Source organism: Oncorhynchus keta, chromosome 17 (assembly GCF_023373465.1).
Source record: "Oncorhynchus keta strain PuntledgeMale-10-30-2019 chromosome 17, Oket_V2, whole genome shotgun sequence".
Classification (NCBI taxonomy): Eukaryota; Metazoa; Chordata; class Actinopteri; order Salmoniformes; family Salmonidae; genus Oncorhynchus; species Oncorhynchus keta.
The window spans coordinates 31963016-31980515 of NC_068437.1; the positions used below are offsets into that span (position 1 = coordinate 31963016).

General features: G+C 46.4%; 2 protein-coding genes across 2 annotated transcripts in view; one reads left to right on the top strand and one right to left on the bottom strand.

Annotated features, from left to right (window-relative positions):
* The window catches only part of LOC118396163 (transcription factor Maf-like), a 141249-nt gene extending 130107 nt beyond the window's left edge, over positions 1–11142 (top strand). The window contains exon 3 of the mRNA XM_052465909.1: positions 11006–11142. The gene's annotated coding sequence lies outside the window, so the exon portion shown is untranslated. The remainder of the gene's footprint in view (positions 1–11005) is intronic.
* The window catches only part of LOC118395718 (WW domain-containing oxidoreductase), a 432897-nt gene continuing 426358 nt past the window's right edge, over positions 10962–17500 (bottom strand). Inside the window, exon 9 of the mRNA XM_052465907.1 lies at positions 10962–12199. Within this exon, the coding sequence (XP_052321867.1) occupies positions 12008–12199 (192 nt within the window). The 3' untranslated portion in view covers positions 10962–12007. The remainder of the gene's footprint in view (positions 12200–17500) is intronic.

Here is a 17500-nt window from a genome sequence, read left to right on the forward strand (position 1 = left end):
CCCTGTCTTAGGTCAGTTAGGATCACCACTTTATTTTAAGAATGTGAAATGTCAGAATAATAGCATTAATTATTTATTTAAGCTTTTATTTATTTCATCACATTCCCAGTGGGTCAGAAGTTTACCTACACTCAATTAGTATTTAGTAGCATTGCCTTTAAATTGTTTAACTTGGGTCCACAAGCTTCCCACAATCAGTTGGGTGAATTTTGTCCCATTCCTCCTGACAGAGCTGGTGCAACTGAGTCAGGTTTGTAGGCCTCCTTGCTCGCACAGGCTTTTTCAGTTCTGCCCACAAATGTTCTATGGAATCGAGGTCAGGGCTTTGTGATGGACACTCCAATACCTTGACTTTGTTGTCCTTAAGCCATTTTGCCACAACTTTGGAAGTATGCTTGGGGTCATTGTTAATTTTGAAGACCCATTTGCGACCAAGCTTTAACTTCCTGACTGATGTCTTGAGATGTTGCTTCAATATATCCACATCATTTTCCATCCTCCATGATGCCATCTATTTTGTGAAGTGCACCAGTCCCTCCTGCAGCAAAGCACCCCTACAACATGATGCTGCACGGTTGGGATTGTGTTCTTTGGCTTGGAAGCCTCCCCCTTTTCCCTCCAAACATAGCAATGGTCATTATGGCCAAACAGTTCTATTTTTGTGTCATCAGACTAGAGGACATTTCTCCAAAAAGTACGATCTTTGTCCCCATGTGCAGTTGCAGACCGTAGTCTGGCTTTTTTATGGCTGTTTTGGAGCAGTGGCTTCTTCCTTGCTGAGCGGCCTTTCAGGTTATGTCGATATAGGACTCGTTTTACTGTGGATATTGATACTTTTGTACCTGTTTCCTCCAGCATCTTCACAGGGTCCTTTGCTGTTGTTCGGGGATTGATTTGCACTTTTCGCACCAAAGTACATTCATCTCTAGGAGACAGAACGCATCTCCTTCCTGAGCGGTATGACAGCTGCATAGTCCCATGGTGTTTATACTTGCGTACTATTGTTTGTACAGATGAACGTGATACCTTCAGGCATTTGGAAATTGCTCACAAGGATGAACCAGTCTTGTGGAGGTCTACAATTTCTTTTCTGAGGTCTTGGCTGCTTTCTTTTGATTTCACCATGATGTCAAGCAAAGAGGCACTAAGTTTGAAGGTAGGCCTTGAAATACATCCACACGTACACCTCTAATTGACTCAAATGATGTCAATTAGCCTATCAAAAGCTTCTAAAGCCACAACATCATTTTCTGGAATTTTCCAAGCTGTTTAAAGGCACAGTCAACTTAGTGTATGTAAACTTCTGACCCACTGGAATTGTGATACAGTGAATTTTAATTTAAATAAACTGTAAACAATTGTTGGAAAAATGACTTGTGTCATGCACAAAGTAGATGTCCTAACCGACTTCCCAAAACTATAGTTTGTTAACAAGACATTTTTGGAGTGGTTGAAAAACTAGTTTTAATGACTCCAACCTAAGTGTATGTAAACTTCCGACTTCAACTGTATGTGTAGGCATGGAGGGAGAGGTAGAGAGAGAAGAGAGGTAGAGAGGAGAGGGAGAGGAGAGGAGAGGGAGAGGTAGAGAGAGAAGAGGGTGAGAGGGAGAGGGAGAGGTAGAGAGAGAGGAGAAGGAAAGGTAGAGAGAGAGGGAGAGTTAGAGGAGAGGGAGTGGTAGAGAGAGGAAATAGACAGAGAGGGATGAGAGAAATAGGTAGAGAGAGAGGAGAGGGAGGAGAGAGAGAGGTAGAGAGAGAGGAGAGAGAGAGAGGGAGGAGAGAGGTAGAGAGAGAGAGGAGAAGGAGGAAGAGAGAGGTAGAGATAGTAGAGAGATAGAGTGGGAGGAGAGAGAGAGGTAGAGAGAGAGGAGAGAGAGAGAGGGAGGAGAGAGGTAGAGAGAGAGGAGAAGGAGGAAGAGAGAGGTAGAGAGATAGTAGAGAGACAGAGAGGGAGGAGAGAGAGAGGTAGAGAGATAGTAGAGAGATAGAGTGGGAGGAGAGAGAGGTAGAGAGAGGGGAGAGAGAGAGGGAGGAGAGAGGTAGAGAGAGAGGAGAGAGAGAGGTAGAGAGAGAGGAGAGAGAGAGAGGGAGGAGAGAGGTAGAGAGAGAGGAGAAGGAGGAAGAGAGAGGTAGAGAGATAGTAGAGAGACAGAGAGGGAGGAGAGAGAGAGGTAGAGAGAGAGGAGAGACTTTGAGGGGCCTTAGCGGTAGGTAAAAAAATCTAGGTCTTCCTCCTCTGAGAGAAGAATGCTCCCCACTGGACACAGATGTCAGTTCAACGTCTAGTTTTGATTAACAGTTGGTTGGGTTTTCAACTAATTTGAATTTGATGTGAAATCAATCTCACCATGTCTGGATTTTGGTTAAAAGTTTTGTGAAACAATACAAAATGGCAATCAGTTTTCCACTTTGATTCAACATCATCACATAGATTTTTGGGGGTTGAAATGGCATGGAAACCACGTTGATTCAACCAGTTTTTGCCCAGTGTGTCTCTTCTCCTCTGTTCACATCTCCTGTTCTCCTCTCGTCTGTTCTCCTCTCCTCTCCTTTCCTCTAGTCTCCTGTTCTCCTCTCTTCTGTTCTCCTCTCCTCTCCTTTCCTCTACTCCCCTGTTCTCCTCTCTTCTGTTCTCCTCTCCTCTCCTTTCCTCTAGTCTCCTGTTCTCCTCTCTTCTGTTCTCCTCTCCTCTCCTCTACCCTCCTGTTCTCCTCTCTCTCCTTTCCCTAGTCTCCTGCTCTCCTCTCTTCTGTTCTCCTCTCCTCTCCTTTCCTCTAGTCTCCTGTTCTCCCCTCCTCTCCTTTCTCTCTTCTGTTCTTCTCTTCTGTTCTCCTCTCCTTTCCTCTAGTCTCCTGTTCTCCTCTCTTCTGTTCTCCTCTCCTTTCGTCTCTCTCTATTCTCTCTCTTCTGTTCTCCTCTCCTTTCGTCTACTCTCCTGTTCTCCTTCCTTCTGTTCTCCTCTCCTCTCCTTTCCTCTAGTCTCCTGTTCTCATCTCTTCTGTTCTCCTCTCCTCTCCTTTCCTCTAGTCTCCTGTTCTCCTCTCTTCTGTTCTCCCTTTCCTTTCCTCTAGTCTCCTGTTCTCCTCTCTTCTGTTCTCCTCTCCTCTCCTTTCTCCTCTCTGTTCTCCTTCCTTCTGTTCTCCTCTCCTCTCCTTTCCTCTACTCTCCTGTTCTCCTCTCTTCTGTTCTCCTCTCCTCTCCTTTCCTCTAGTCTCCTGTTCTCCTCTCTTCTGTTCTCCCTCCTCTCCTTTCGTCTACTCTCCTGTTCTCCTCTCTTCTGTTCTCCTCTCCCTCCTTTCCTCTAGTCTCCCGTTCTCCTCTCTTCTGGTCTCCTCTCCTCTCCTTTCCTCTAGTCTCCTGTTCTCTCCCTTCTGTTCTCCTCTCCTCTCCTCTACTCTCCTGTTCTCCTCTCCTCTCCTTTCCTCTAGTCTCCTGCTCTCCTCTCTTCTGTTCTCCTCTCCTCTCCTTTCCTCTAGTCTCCTGTTCTCCTCTTTTCTATTCTCATCTCCTCTCCTTTCCTCTACTCTCCTGTTCTCCTCTCTTCTGTTCTCCTCTCCCCTCCTTTCTCTAGTCTGTTCTCCTCTCTTCTGTTCTCCTCTCCTCTCCTTTCCTCTAGTCTCCTGTTCTCCTTCTCTGTTCTCCTCTCTCTCTCTTCTCCTGTTCTCCTCTCCTCTCTCCTTTCCTCTAGTCTCCTGCTCTCCTCTCTTCTGTTCTCCTCTCCTCTCCTTTCCTCTAGTCTCCTGTTCTCTCCTCTCCTTTCCTCTAGTCTCCTGTTCTCCTCTCTTCTGTTCTCCTCTCCTTTCGTCTACTCTCCTGTTCTCCTCTCTTCTGTTCTCCTCTCCTCTCCTTTCCTCTACTCTCCTGTTCACCTCTCTTCTGTTCTCCTCTACTCTCCTTTCCTCTAGTCTCCTGTTCTCCTCTCCTCTCCTTTCGTCTACTCTCTGTTCTCCTCTCTTCTGTTCTCCTCTCCTTTCCTCTAGTCTCCTGTTCTCCTCTCTTCTGTTCTTCTCTCCTTTCCTCTAGTCTCCTGTTCTCCTCTCTTCTGTTCTCCTCTCCTCTTCTGTTCTTTCCTTTCTCTAGTCTCCTGTTCTCCCTCTCTTCTGTTCTTCTCCTCTCCTTTTCTATTCTCCTGTTCTCCTCTCTTTTTCCTCTCCTTTCATCTAGTCTCCTGTTCTCCTCTCTTCTGTTCTCCTCTCCTTTCATCTAGTCTCCTGTTCTCCTCTCTTCTGTTCTCCTCTCCTCTCCTTTCCTCTAGTCTCCTGTTCTCCCCTCCTCTCCTTTCGTCTACTCTCCTGTTCTCCTCTCTTCTGTTCTCCTCTCCTTTCCTCTAGTCTCCTGTTCTCCTCTCTTCTGTTCTCCTCTCCTTTCGTCTACTCTCATATTCTCCTCTCTTCTGTTCTCCTCTCCTTTCGTCTACTCTCCTGTTCTCCTTCCTTCTGTTCTCCTCTCCTCTCCTTTCCTCTAGTATCCTGTTCTCATCTCTTCTGTTCTCCTCTCCTCTCCTTTCCTCTAGTCTCCTGTTCTCCTCTCTTCTGTTCTCCTCTCCTCTCCTTTCCTCTAGTCTCCTGTTCTCCTCTCTTCTGTTCTCCTCTCCTCTCCTTTCGTCTACTCTCCTGTTCTCCTTCCTTCTGTTCTCCTCTCCTCTCCTTTCCTCTACTCTCCTGTTCTCCTCTCTTCTGTTCTCCTCTCCTCTCCTTTCCTCTAGTCTCCTGTTCTCCTCTCTTCTGTTCTCCTCTCCTCTCCTTTCGTCTACTCTCCTGTTCTCCTCTCCCCTCCTTTCCTCTAGTCTCCCGTTCTCCTCTCTTCTGGTCTCCTTTCCTCTAGTCTCCTGTTCTCCTCCCTTCTGTTCTCCTCTCCTCTCCTCTACTCTCCTGTTCTCCTCTCCTCTCCTTTCCTCTAGTCTCCTGCTCTCCTCTCTTCTGTTCTCCTCTCCTCTCCTTTCCTCTAGTCTCCTGTTCTCCTCTCTTCTGTTCTCATCTCCTCTCCTTTCGTCTACTCTCCTGTTCTCCTCTCTTCTGTTCTCCTCTCCCCTCCTTTCCTCTAGTCTCCCGTTCTCCTCTCTTCTGTTCTCCTCTCCTCTCCTTTCCTCTAGTCTCCTGTTCTCCTTCCTTCTGTTCTCCTCTCCTCTCCTCTACTCTCCTGTTCTCCTCTCCTCTCCTTTCCTCTAGTCTCCTGCTCTCCTCTCTTCTGTTCTCCTCTCCTCTCCTTTCCTCTAGTCTCCTGTTCTCTTCTCTTCTGTTCTCCTCTCCTCTCCTTTCCTCTAGTCTCCTGTTCTCCTCTCTTCTGTTCTTCTCTCCTTTCCTCTAGTCTCCTGTTCTCCTCTCTTCTGTTCTCCTCTCCTCTCCTTTCCTCTACTCTCCTGTTCACCTCTCTTCTGTTCTCCTTTCCTCTAGTCTCTGTTCTCCTCTCTCTCCTTTCGTCTACTCTCCTGTTCTCCTCTCTTCTGTTCTCTCTCTCCTTTCCTCTAGTCTCCTGTTCTCCTCTCTTCTGTTCTTCTCTCCTTTCCTCTAGTCTCCTGTTCTCCTCTCTTCTGTTCTCCTCTCCTTTCATCTAGTCTCCTGTTCTCCTCTCTTCTGTTCTCCTCTCCTTTCATCTAGTCTCCTGTTCTCCTCTCTTCTGTTCTCCTTTCCTCTAGTCTCCTGTTCTCCTCTCTTCTGTTCTCCTCTCCTTTCATCTAGTCTCCTGTTCTCCTCTCTTCTGTTCTCCTCTCCTTTCATCTAGTCTCCTGTTCTCCTCTCTTCTGTTCTCCTCTCCTCTCCTTTCCTCTAGTCTCCTGTTCTCCTCTCTTCTGTTCTCTAGTCTCCTGTTCTCCTCTCTTCTGTTCTCCTCTCCTTTCATCTAGTCTCCTGTTCTCCTCTCTTCTGTTCTCCTCTCCTTTCGTCTACTCTCCTGTTCTCCTCTCTTCTGTTCTCCTCTCCTCTCCTTTCCTCTACTCTCCTGTTCTCCTCTCTTCTGTTCTCCCCTCCTCTCCTTTCCTCTAGTCTCCTGTTCTTCTCCTCTCCTTTCTCTACTCTCCTGTTCTCCTCTTCTGTTCTCCTCTCCTTTCCTCTAGTCTCCTGTTCTTCTCCTTTCCTCTTCTGTTCTCCTCTCTTCTGTTCTCCTCTCCTTTCCTCTACTCTCCTGTTCTCCTCTCTTCTGTTCTCCTCTCCTCTCCTTTCCTCTAGTCTCCTGCTCTCCTCTCTTCTGTTCTCCTCTCCTCTCCTTTCCTCTAGTCTCCTGTTCTCCTCTCTTCTGTTCTCCTCTCCTCTACCCTCCTGTTCTCCTCTCATCTCCTTTCCTCTAGTCTCCTGCTCTCCTCTCTTCTGTTCTCCTCTCCTCTCCTTTCCTCTAGTCTCCTGTTCTCCCCTCCTCTCCTTTCGTCTACTCTCCTGTTCTCCTCTCTTCTGTTCTCCTCTCCTTTCCTCTAGTCTCCTGTTCTCCTCTCTTCTGTTCTCCTCTCCTTTCGTCTACTCTCATATTCTCCTCTCTTCTGTTCTCCTCTCCTTTCGTCTACTCTCCTGTTCTCCTTCCTTCTGTTCTCCTCTCCTCTCCTTTCCTCTAGTATCCTGTTCTCATCTCTTCTGTTCTCCTCTCCTCTCCTTTCCTCTAGTCTCCTGTTCTCCTCTCTTCTGTTCTCCTCTCCTCTCCTTTCCTCTAGTCTCCTGTTCTCCTCTCTTCTGTTCTCCTCTCCTCTCCTTTCCTCTACTCTCCTGTTCTCCTCTCTTCTGTTCTCCTCTCCTCTCCTTTCCTCTACTCTCCTGTTCTCCTCTCTTCTGTTCTCCTCTCCTCTCCTTTCCTCTAGTCTCCTGTTCTCCTCTCTTCTGTTCTCTCTCTCCTCTCCTTTCCTCTACTCTCCTGTTCTCCTCTCTTCTGTTCTCCTCTCCCCTCCTTTCCTCTAGTCTCCTGCTCTCCTCTCTTCTGTTCTCCTCTCCTCTCCTTTCCTCTAGTCTCCTGTTCTCCTCTCTTCTGTTCTCCTCTCCTCTCCTTTCCTCTTCTCTCCTGTTCTCCTCTCCTCTCCTTTCCTCTAGTCTCCTGCTCTCCTCTCTTCTGTTCTCCTCTCCTCTCCTTTCCTCTAGTCTCCTGTTCTCCTCTTTTCTATTCTCATCTTCCTTTCGTCTACTCTCCTGTTCTCCTCTCTTCTGTTTCTCCCTCCTTTCCTCTAGTCTCCCGTTCTCCTCTGTTCTCCTCTCCTCTCCTTTCCTCTAGTCTCCTGTTCTCCTTCCTTCTGTTCTCCTCTCCTCTCCTCTACTCTCCTGTTCTCCTCTCCTCTCCTTTCCTCTAGTCTCCTGTTCTCCTCCCTTCTGTTCTCCTCTCCTCTCCTTTCCTCTACTCTCCTGTTCTCCTCTCCTCTCCTTTCCTCTAGTCTCCTGCTCTCCTCTCTTCTGTTCTCCTCTCCTCTCCTCTCCTTTCCTCTACTCTCCTGTTCTCCTCTCTTCTGTTCTCCTCTCCTCTCCTTTCCTCTAGTCTCCTGTTCTCCTCTCTTCTGTTCTCCTCTCCTCTCCTTTCCTCTAGTCTCCTGTTCTCCTCTCCTCTCCTTTCGTCTACTCTCCTGTTCTCCTCTCTTCTGTTCTCCTCTCCTCTCCTTTCCTCTAGTCTCCTGTTTTCTCCTCTCCTCTCCTTTCCTCTACTCTCCTGTTCTCCTCTCTTCTGTTCTCCTCTCCTCTCCTTTCCTCTAGTCTCCTGTTCTCCTCTCTTCTGTTCTTCTCCTCTCCTTTTCTACTCTCCTGTTCTCCTTCCTTCTGTTCTCCTCTCCTCTCCTTTCCTCTACTCTCCTGTTCTCCTCTCTTCTGTTCTCTCTCTCCTCTCCTTTCCTCTAGTCTCCTGTTCTCCTCTCTTCTGTTCTCTCTCTCCTCTCCTTTCGTCTACTCTCCTGTTCTCCTCTCTTCTGTTCTCCTCTCCCCTCCTTTCCTCTAGTCTCCCGTTCTCCTCTCTTCTGGTCTCCTCTCCTCTCCTTTCCTCTAGTCTCCTGTTCTCCTCCCTTCTGTTCTCCTCTACTCTCCTGTTCTCCTCTCCTCTCCTTTCCTCTAGTCTCCTGCTCTCCTCTCTTCTGTTCTCCTCTCCTCTCCTTTCCTCTAGTCTCCTGTTCTCCTCTTTTCTATTCTCATCTCCTCTCCTTTCGTCTACTCTCCTGTTCTCCTCTCTTCTGTTCTCCTCTCCCCTCCTTTCCTCTAGTCTCCCGTTCTCCTCTCTTCTGTTCTCCTCTCCTCTCCTTTCCTCTAGTCTCCTGTTCTCCTTCCTTCTGTTCTCCTCTCCTTTCATCTAGTCTCCTGTTCTCCTCTCTTCTGTTCTCCTTCCTTTCCTCTAGTCTCCTGTTCTCCTCTCTTCTGTTCTTCTCTCCTTTCCTCTAGTCTCCTGTTCTCCTCTCTTCTGTTCTCCTCTCCTTTCATCTAGTCTCCTGTTCTCCTCTCTTCTGTTCTCCTCTCCTTTCATCTAGTCTCCTGTTCTCCTCTCTTCTGTTCTCCTCTCCTCTAGTCTCCTGTTCTCCTCTCTTCTGTTCTTCTCTCCTTTCCTCTAGTCTCCTGTTCTCCTCTCTTCTGTTCTCCTCTCCTTTCATCTAGTCTCCTGTTCTCCTCTCTTCTGTTCTCCTCTCCTTTCGTCTACTCTCCTGTTCTCCTCTCTTCTGTTCTCCTCTCCTCTCCTTTCCTCTACTCTCCTGTTCTCCTCTCTTCTGTTCTCCCCTCCTCTCCTTTCCTCTAGTCTCCTGTTCTCCTCTCCTCTCCTTTCGTCTACTCTCCTGTTCTCCTCTCTTCTGTTCTCCTCTCCTTTCCTCTAGTCTCCTGTTCTCCTCTCCTTTCCTCTAGTCTCCTGTTCTCCTCTCTTCTGTTCTCCTCTCCTTTCCTCTAGTCTCCTGTTCTCCTCTCTTCTGTTCTCCTCTCCTCTCTTTTCCTCTACTCTCCTGTTCTCCTCTCTTCTGTTCTCCTCTCCTCTCTTTTCCTCTACTCTCCTGTTTTCCTCTCTTCTGTTCTCCTCTCCTCTCCTTTCCTCTACTCTCCTGTTTTCCTCTTTTCTGTTCTCCTCTCCTCTCTTTTCCTCTCCTCACCTGTTCTCCTCTCTTCTGTTCTCCTCTCCTTTCGTCTACTCTCCTGTTCTCCTCTCTTCTGTTCTCCTCTCCTCTCCTTTCCTCTACTCTCCTGTCTTCCTCTCTTCTGTTCTCCTCTCATCTCCTTTCCTCTAGTCTCCTGTTCTCCTCTCCTCTTCTTTCCTCTACTCTCCTGTTCTCCTCTCTTCTGTTCTCCTCTCTTCTGTTCTCCTCTCCTCTCTTTTCCTCTACTCTCCTGATTTCCTCTCTTCTGTTCTCCTCTCATCTCCTTTCCTCTAGTCTCCTGTTCTCCTCTCCTCTCCTTTCCTCTACTCTCCTGTTCTCCTCTCTTCTGTTCTCCTCTCCTTTCCTCTAGTCTCCTGTTCTCCTCTCTTCTGTTCTCCTCTCCTTTCCTCTAGTCTCCTGTTCTCCTCTCTTCTGTTCTCCTCTCCTCTCCTTTCCTCAACTCTCCTGTTCTCCTCTCATTCTGTTCTCCTCTCCTCTCTTTTCCTCTACTCTCCTGTTTTCCTCTCCTCTCTTTTCCTCTCCTCTCCTGTTCTCCTCTCTGTTTACATCTCTTCTTTTCCTCTCCTCTCTTCTGTTCTCCTCTCCTCTGTTTACATATCCTCTTTTCCGATTGGACCTGATCAATAAGACTTTCCTTGAAAGCCAGGCAGGAATCCCCCTCTACAGGCACACGCACGCACGCACGCACGCACGCACACACACACACACACACACACACACAGATCCACAGCAGCAATTCACACCCAGAAGACAACTTAATGATGTGTTTCCTGTTTGCTTGTTGTCTGCCTGGGATCTCTCTGAGTGTGTGTGTCATTGACTGATTAAAGCAGGAGGACTATGTGCTGTTGATGTCTCACTCATTTTGCCTTTGAAGGAGCTCAGTGACATGCATCAATCTGTCAGTACTGTGTGTGTGTGTGTGTGTGTGTGTGTGTAGAGGGAGAGGGGTGAGAGGGGTGTAAGTATCTCAGCTTGCTGCTCCTTACCAGTTCGGGAGCAGAGGAAGACAAGTGGAAGGGGCCCAGCTGTAGCAATACAGTCCCTAAGGGCCACAGAAGGGGTTCTGGACCTATAACGGGGTGCACCTCCTCCCCCTGTACCCCATCCCTCTCTCCCTATAGGTCAGTGAGTGTGTAGCGGCCGGTTACATGCCCACACAGCCACAGGGTAGCAGGAAGAGTTCAGGTCAACTCCAACATGCCTAAAAATAATTAGATTTTTTTTTAAAGTAACAAAAGATTTGTAAAGCTTAGGGGATGTCTAAATGTGTTGTTTCTTCTCGAGCCTAGAGACTTAGACATTCTGGATACCTCTATACATCTCTCTAAATCTCCCTGCCCTCAATTCCTCAGTGTGTGTGTGTGTGTGTGTGTGTGTGTGTGTGTGTGTGTGTGTGTGTGTGTGTGTGTGTGTGTGTGTGTGTGTGTGTGTGTGTGTGTGTGTGTGTGTGTGTGTGTGTGTGTGTGTGTGTGTGTGTAAGAACACTAACAAGGCAGCTGTAGTCTGGGTACAGTAGGCTAAACAGATTATACCAAAACAGATGAGTGTATGTATATTAGTGTTGAATCCTGTTGAACACTGTGCCGGGCAGGGTTCGTTTAGCAGTGAAAAGGACTCTCTCAGGCATCGATTCAGCCGACCAACCAGGCATGAGAATAATGCAGGTCAGCCATATGATTGGTTGGTCAATGTGTCGATTACTCCCTGGCCCTGCCCAGTACTTCCTGGTAGAGGGGTTGAGTTGAAAATAGTTCCAGGTCAAAGGGTGTTCTGCTGCTCACTGACCACATAAAGGAGTCTCATAGACCATTTCTGGCCCCCTTTCTCCCAAAGTCTACACTCTTACACCCTATGCAACATTTGTTTTGATTTCTTTGAATAGGATCCTACCAACTGTGTGTGTGTGAGCATTGAAATGTCCAGACACATAGTGTAAGAAACCGTCTTTAATGTGTCCTCTTCTTTTCCTTTACAGAAACCATGACAGAGGAATGCTGATATCTTAACATCATTCCGCGGCACCAGACGGCCACAAAGCACAACGTCCACACATCTCCAAACCACCCAGAAACCAAGCAACAGACCCTGTACAGACGTCCAGATGAACCCGTCACCCAACACACTTTCATGACAAGATTATCCCCCGAAACAAATGACAACAAAACTAAACATCCAAGGAAAATACTGAGTTCCTGTTTGATCAACTACTAAAACTCCTGGATTCTCTCTTTCTCTATCACCAGTAGCTACATACATAATTGTGACTGAACATTATGACAAAGATACAGTACCACATTGTACATTACATTTTGTAGAGTATTATAAGTTATAATATGTAGGTTGGAGGTCTAACTGTAGACAGACACTGTAGAGGGGAGAAGTGATGACGCGTGAGTTCCCGTTAGCACATAGGCCCAATGCTGTTCCTGTAAATAATGGGCAGTAGAACTGAATAGGGCCTCATATGGAATACAGCTAGTCCATCTGTATATAGCCATGACACCATAGCTCTAATATGTACATAGGCATTCAATTATACCTCCTTATTTCTCCTATCCCCCTTCAACCCTCCTACACTAGCACAATGATACTCACCATATCTCCATACTCAGACATGTAAAATATATATATACAGGAGGAAACTGGATACAGAGAGAAGATACACACAGTGTCTGTTGCAGCTGGAAACACACTGGAGTGAGAAACACAGACCCACTTTGGCTGGAATAAGGAACTGGTGAACTCTCCCTGCCACAAAGAGGCACGCAATAACCCCGGTGTATTTGTACGTGTATTTTACTCCCCTTAGTGAAGTGAACGTTTCAGTTCAATGGTTTGAAAGCTTTCTGCAGTCCACTCAATGTACAAATTTCATTTTCATCCACACTTCCTCCCTCTCCCTCCATTCCTGATTGGCTAGTCCTTCCTCTCTCCCCCAGTCCTGATAGGCTGTTGACAGTCAGTGTGGGCGTGTCAATCAGAGGGCCTGTAGGCCCGTAGGCCTCTCTGAGACCAGGCGCTCGCTTAGCTCCCACAGGCTGGCTGCAGTGACCTGGTCCTCGGCCTGGGGGGAGGGCAGGCAGCGGAAACAGTTGTTGAAGTACATCCCTCCTAGACCCTCCAGCTCCGGAGCTACCGCACAGTACACCGTGGTGGCTGCCCCCTGTTGCTGTGGAGACAAAGAGACAGAGGGACAACAGTCAACATGGAGGACAGAGACAGAGCAGCACTGATCAACATCATCTGTGTGGGAGGAGGGGACAGTCAGAGAGAATGACAGAGACCCTCTTGTCCGCCAAGAGATACACAGGAACTCCAGCCACCCTACAGATCCTGCCAAGACACCTCCACTGGAATACACACACCTGTACTCAGTGACCCTCATCTCTCCTGATCCTCCAGAGCATCCATATGAGACAGACAAGGAACTCCATACAAACAGAGAGAGACAGAAAGATAGACACAGAGAGGATAAACTCCATAGAGACCCCCTCTCTGCCACAGCCCATAATGATGGGGCAGTGTTACCATAGGGACTATGGATCTGGATAGATATGTATATACAGTACCAGTCAAAGGTTTGGACACACCTACTCATTCAAGGGTTTTTCTTTATTTGGACTATTTTCTACATGGTATAATAATAGTGAAGACATCAAAACTATTAAATAACACATATGGAATCATGTAGTAAGCAAAAAAGTGTTAAACAAAATATTTTAGATTCTTCAAAGTAGCCACTATTTTACTTGATGACAGCTTTGCACACTCTTGGCATTCTCTCAACCAGCTTCATGAGGAATGCTTTTCCAACAGTCTTGAAGGAGTTCCCACATATGCTGAGCACTTGTTGGCTGCTTTTCCTTCACTCTGTGGTCCAACTCATCCCAAACCATCTCAATTGGGTTGAGGTCAGGTGATTGTGGAGCCCAGGTCATCTGATGCAGCACTCCATCACTCTCCTTGGTCAAATTGCCCTTACACAGCCTGGAGGTGTATTTTGGGTCATTGTCCTGTTGAAAAAAAAATGATAGCCCCACGAAGTGCAAACCAAATGGGATGGCGTATTGCTGCAGAATGCTGTGGTAGTCATGCTGGTTAAGTGTGCCTTGAATTCAAAATAAATCACAGACAGTGTCACCAGCAAAGCACCCCCACACCATCATACCTCCTCCTCCATGCTTCACAGTGGGAACCACACATGAGGAGATCATCCATTCACATACACAGCGCTTGGTACCAAAAATCTCAAATTTGGCCTCATCAGACCAAAGGACAGATTTCGACTGGTCTGATGTCCATTGCTTGTGTTTCTTGGCCCAAGCAAGTCTCTTCTTCTTATTGGTGTCTTTGTAGTGGTTTCTTTGCAACAATTCGACCATGAAGGTTTGATTTACGCAGTCTCCTCTGAACAGTTGATGTTGAGATGTTTATGTTACTTGAACTCTGCAAAGCATCTATTTGGGCTACGATCTGAGGTGCAGTTAATCCTAATGAACTTATCCTCTGCAGCAGAGGTACCTCTGGGTCTTCCTTTCCTGTGGTGGTCCTCATGAGAGCCAGTTTCATCATAGCCCTTGATGATTTTTGCGACTGCACTTGAAGAAACTTTCAAAGTTCTTGAAATGTTCTGGATTTACTGACCTTCATGTCTTAAAGTAATGATGGACTGTCATTTCTCATTGCTTATTTGAGCTGTTCTTGCCAAAATACGGACTTGGTCTTTTACCAAATAAGGCTATCGTCTGTATATCACCCTTACCTTGTCACAACACAACTGATTGGCTCAAACACATTAAGAAGGAAAAAAACTCCACAAATGTCCTTTTAACAAGGCACACCTGTTAATTTAAATGCATTCCAGGTGACTACCTCATGAAGCTGGTTGAGTGAATGCCAAGAGTGTGCAAAGCTGTCATCAAGGCAAATTGTGGCTACTTTCAAGAATCTCAAATATAAAATATATTTTGATTTGTTTAACACTTTTTTGGTTACTACATGATTCCATATGTGTTATTTCATAGTTTTAATGTCTCCACTGTTATTCTACAATGTAGAAAATAGTAAAAATAAAGAGACACCCTGGAATGAGTAGGTGTATCCAAACTTTTGACTGATACTGTACATATATTTCTATATTGTGTGTATACAGGACTGCTGACTCTCCACAGAGTGTATGCTTATGTGAATGTGGTAAATACAGACCAGGGGCAACACTGTCTGTCCACAAAACAACATGATCTCTGTAGAATACCACAATAACTATAGGAAGGTGGTGACTGTTCATCCAGATTTGACGTAAAACACACCCAAAATATGTTGCACTTGATATTTCTACAGCTGCAATATTTTGTAGTTGTTTTGTGGACGTTTGCACACTGCGAGGGCTGTTTTCTGGACAGAGGATGTGGCCTAGACTGGGGAGGAGGGAGCAGCTCTTCTCATTGGGAGTGGGGAGCCAGAGGGTTCTGTAAACTCTCTATAAGGGAACATACAGTATCTCTGCCATGATTACACATCTGTATATGTTCACATCATCTAGGGGTTCATGAGGGAAGTCAGAGAGTAGAGTAGAGTAGAGAGCAACGGTCCTAAACAGTAAACATTGTAGTACATGCTGTTTGCTACAGTAAAGAGTGAGATACACCGGTAAAGAGTGATATGATGAGAATAGTGCTCTTGTACACAAACATCATATACAGTACAGGCATGCACACGCTCGCAAACCCCCCTCCTTTCTCTCTTCTCTTTCTAAGAAACGTAGAGAGCAGACAGGCTGTAATACTCTCTACCCTACACCCTCTAATTGAGTGGGAGATGACTACTCAGAAGCTGTGTTTCTCAGTTTAACATCTCAAATCCAGTTTACAGTAGTCTGTAGTCACACTGTACTGAGACATGCCTCCCTAATGCAGCACCAGCCGGCACAGTCGGTAATTAGGAGCGGCGAGAGGGAGAGAGGAAGTGTGATTCCACAGCGTTTGAAACAGAGAGAGGAAGAAACAGACATCAGAGAGTATTAACGCCAGAATTCAGGCGCCCTGCTGCTGGCTAAAAACTGCTGTGACATTATGAGAAGACAGGAGACTGTTCTGGAGATGACTTCTATAGACACATGAAATACTTCTCTCTGGCTAACTGCTCTTTATCTACAAATGAGACTGGGGGGAGGACTGGTGAGAGACTGCAGTGCAGAGCAGTTTAGTACAGTGCACTGGCAGAGCTGCAAAGGTCTGTACACAAACAAACAAACAAACAAACAAACACACACACACACACACACACACACACACACACACACACACACACACACACACACACACACACACACACACACACACACACACACACACACACACACACACACACACACACACACTTCAAAGGCACAGCCTCATTGAGGCTCATTTGAGCATCTGCAGCCCAAGCTGGCAGAGGCTAATACAGAGAGTCACACATACGGAGATATACCAGAACTGTTCCAGCACACACACACTGGCTGTCATTAAGATCTAGCAACACACACAGTCACACATACGGAGATATACCAGAACTGTTCCAGCACACACACACTGGCTGTCATTAAGATCTAGCAACACACACAGTCACACAGTAACACACAATCACACAATGTACACACAGTCACACAATGTACACACAGTCTCACATGTACACACAATAACACACAGTCACACAATGTGCACACAGTAACACACAGTCACACAATGTACACACAGTCACACTCAGTCTCACATGTACACACAGTAACACACAGTCACACAATGTACACACAGTCACACAATGTACACACAGTCACACTCAGTCTCACATGTACACACAGTAACACACAGTCACACAATGTACACACAGTCACACACAGTCTTACACATGTACACACATGCACACACAGTCACACACATGTACACACATGTACACACAGTCACACAGTCACTGAATAAAGTGCATGCATACATACACAGACATATAGTAGACTCTCTCATTGAGCAGACAGACACACTCATCAAACTTCCTTCTCAGTGCTGGTAGTAGCAGAGGCAGATTGAGGCAGTTTGAAACCGCAGATGAAACAACTGCATCTCTCTGCTGTCTCCCTCCCTGCCAGCGCACTGATAACTCTACACACCTCATAGGACTGGCATATCAAAGGCTCACACATGTCACTCAGTGTCAAAGAGACACACCCAGACCCACATATACACACTTCAAAAGCAGGGTGTCAGATCATTTAGCTAACCAGTCACCCTCAGGTATCTGCTTTAGAAGGTAGACACAAACTCATTGGAAGATGCAATATATATACCTGCCTGCTCATCTTACTCTACTTCCAGGGTCATCTCTGTTTTAGGTGAAAGATGGACCATCAATACATTGGAATGATTTACACCTGATCTGAGAACGCAGCTCTACAGCACAGCAGGGAATTCTGTCTGAGGGAGACAACCAAGATATGTACACAGCAGAAGGAGAGCGAGGGTGAAAGAGAGAGGGAGAGAGAGTGTGTGTGTGTGTGTGTTATCTTCTTGGTGTTCAGCTCGGCCCTCCCACTACATGACCTTTTTACCCGTGTAAGAGATAAGCCTGATGAGTTTAGCATGCTAGACATTAACATGTGGAACCACCCACCACCACTATCTATCAGAGAGACATAGAGAGAAGAAAGGGAATGTGCTGGGCTGGTGACACACACACACACACACACACACACACACACACACACACACACACACACACACACACACACACACACACACACACACACACAATCCCTCCTGACATGTACAGTAGCCCAACAGATGTGTATAATCATGTACATTATAAATAATACCTGTACATTCTAGGTGTCGACCAACCAATGGCTCTTTCTATTTGTGTACTAGTGTTTGTCAATGTAAATCCTGATTCTGATATTCATAGTTTTACAGAGTTGACAGAGAGAAATTACTGGTTTTCTTGGGGTTGGTATGTTATGTTCCTATCAGACAGAACTGACCACTGCAAACTGGTGAGTGGAGAGGAAAGGGTTAAATGAGTGTGAGCCCGAGCAACTGTCCCCGAGACATGACATGAATCACCAGAACTACAAGGGGAAGGGAAGCGGGAAAAAGAAAACTCTTTCACTTCAACAATATACAAGAAATGTGACAAACCGAAGTAGCAGAGTCCTAGCCAACAATATCTTTTCCAGACCACTTAAACACACAAACCCAACCTCTGCAATCTCTATGCTTTAAGAGCTGCAATAAACAGGTCCTGGATCAGCAGCAATAACCTGACCATGTCTGGCCTGAACCATCACTGCTCTGGAAAATAGTCCTGGATCACATTTATGTCTTCCAATTTTCAACATAATGAAAATATTTATTCTGCAATATTTAACTGTTGAACAGCCACTCTTCAATGTATTAAAAAGCAAGGTCAGAGAGAAGGGAGATATTGGTGTTGAATCATT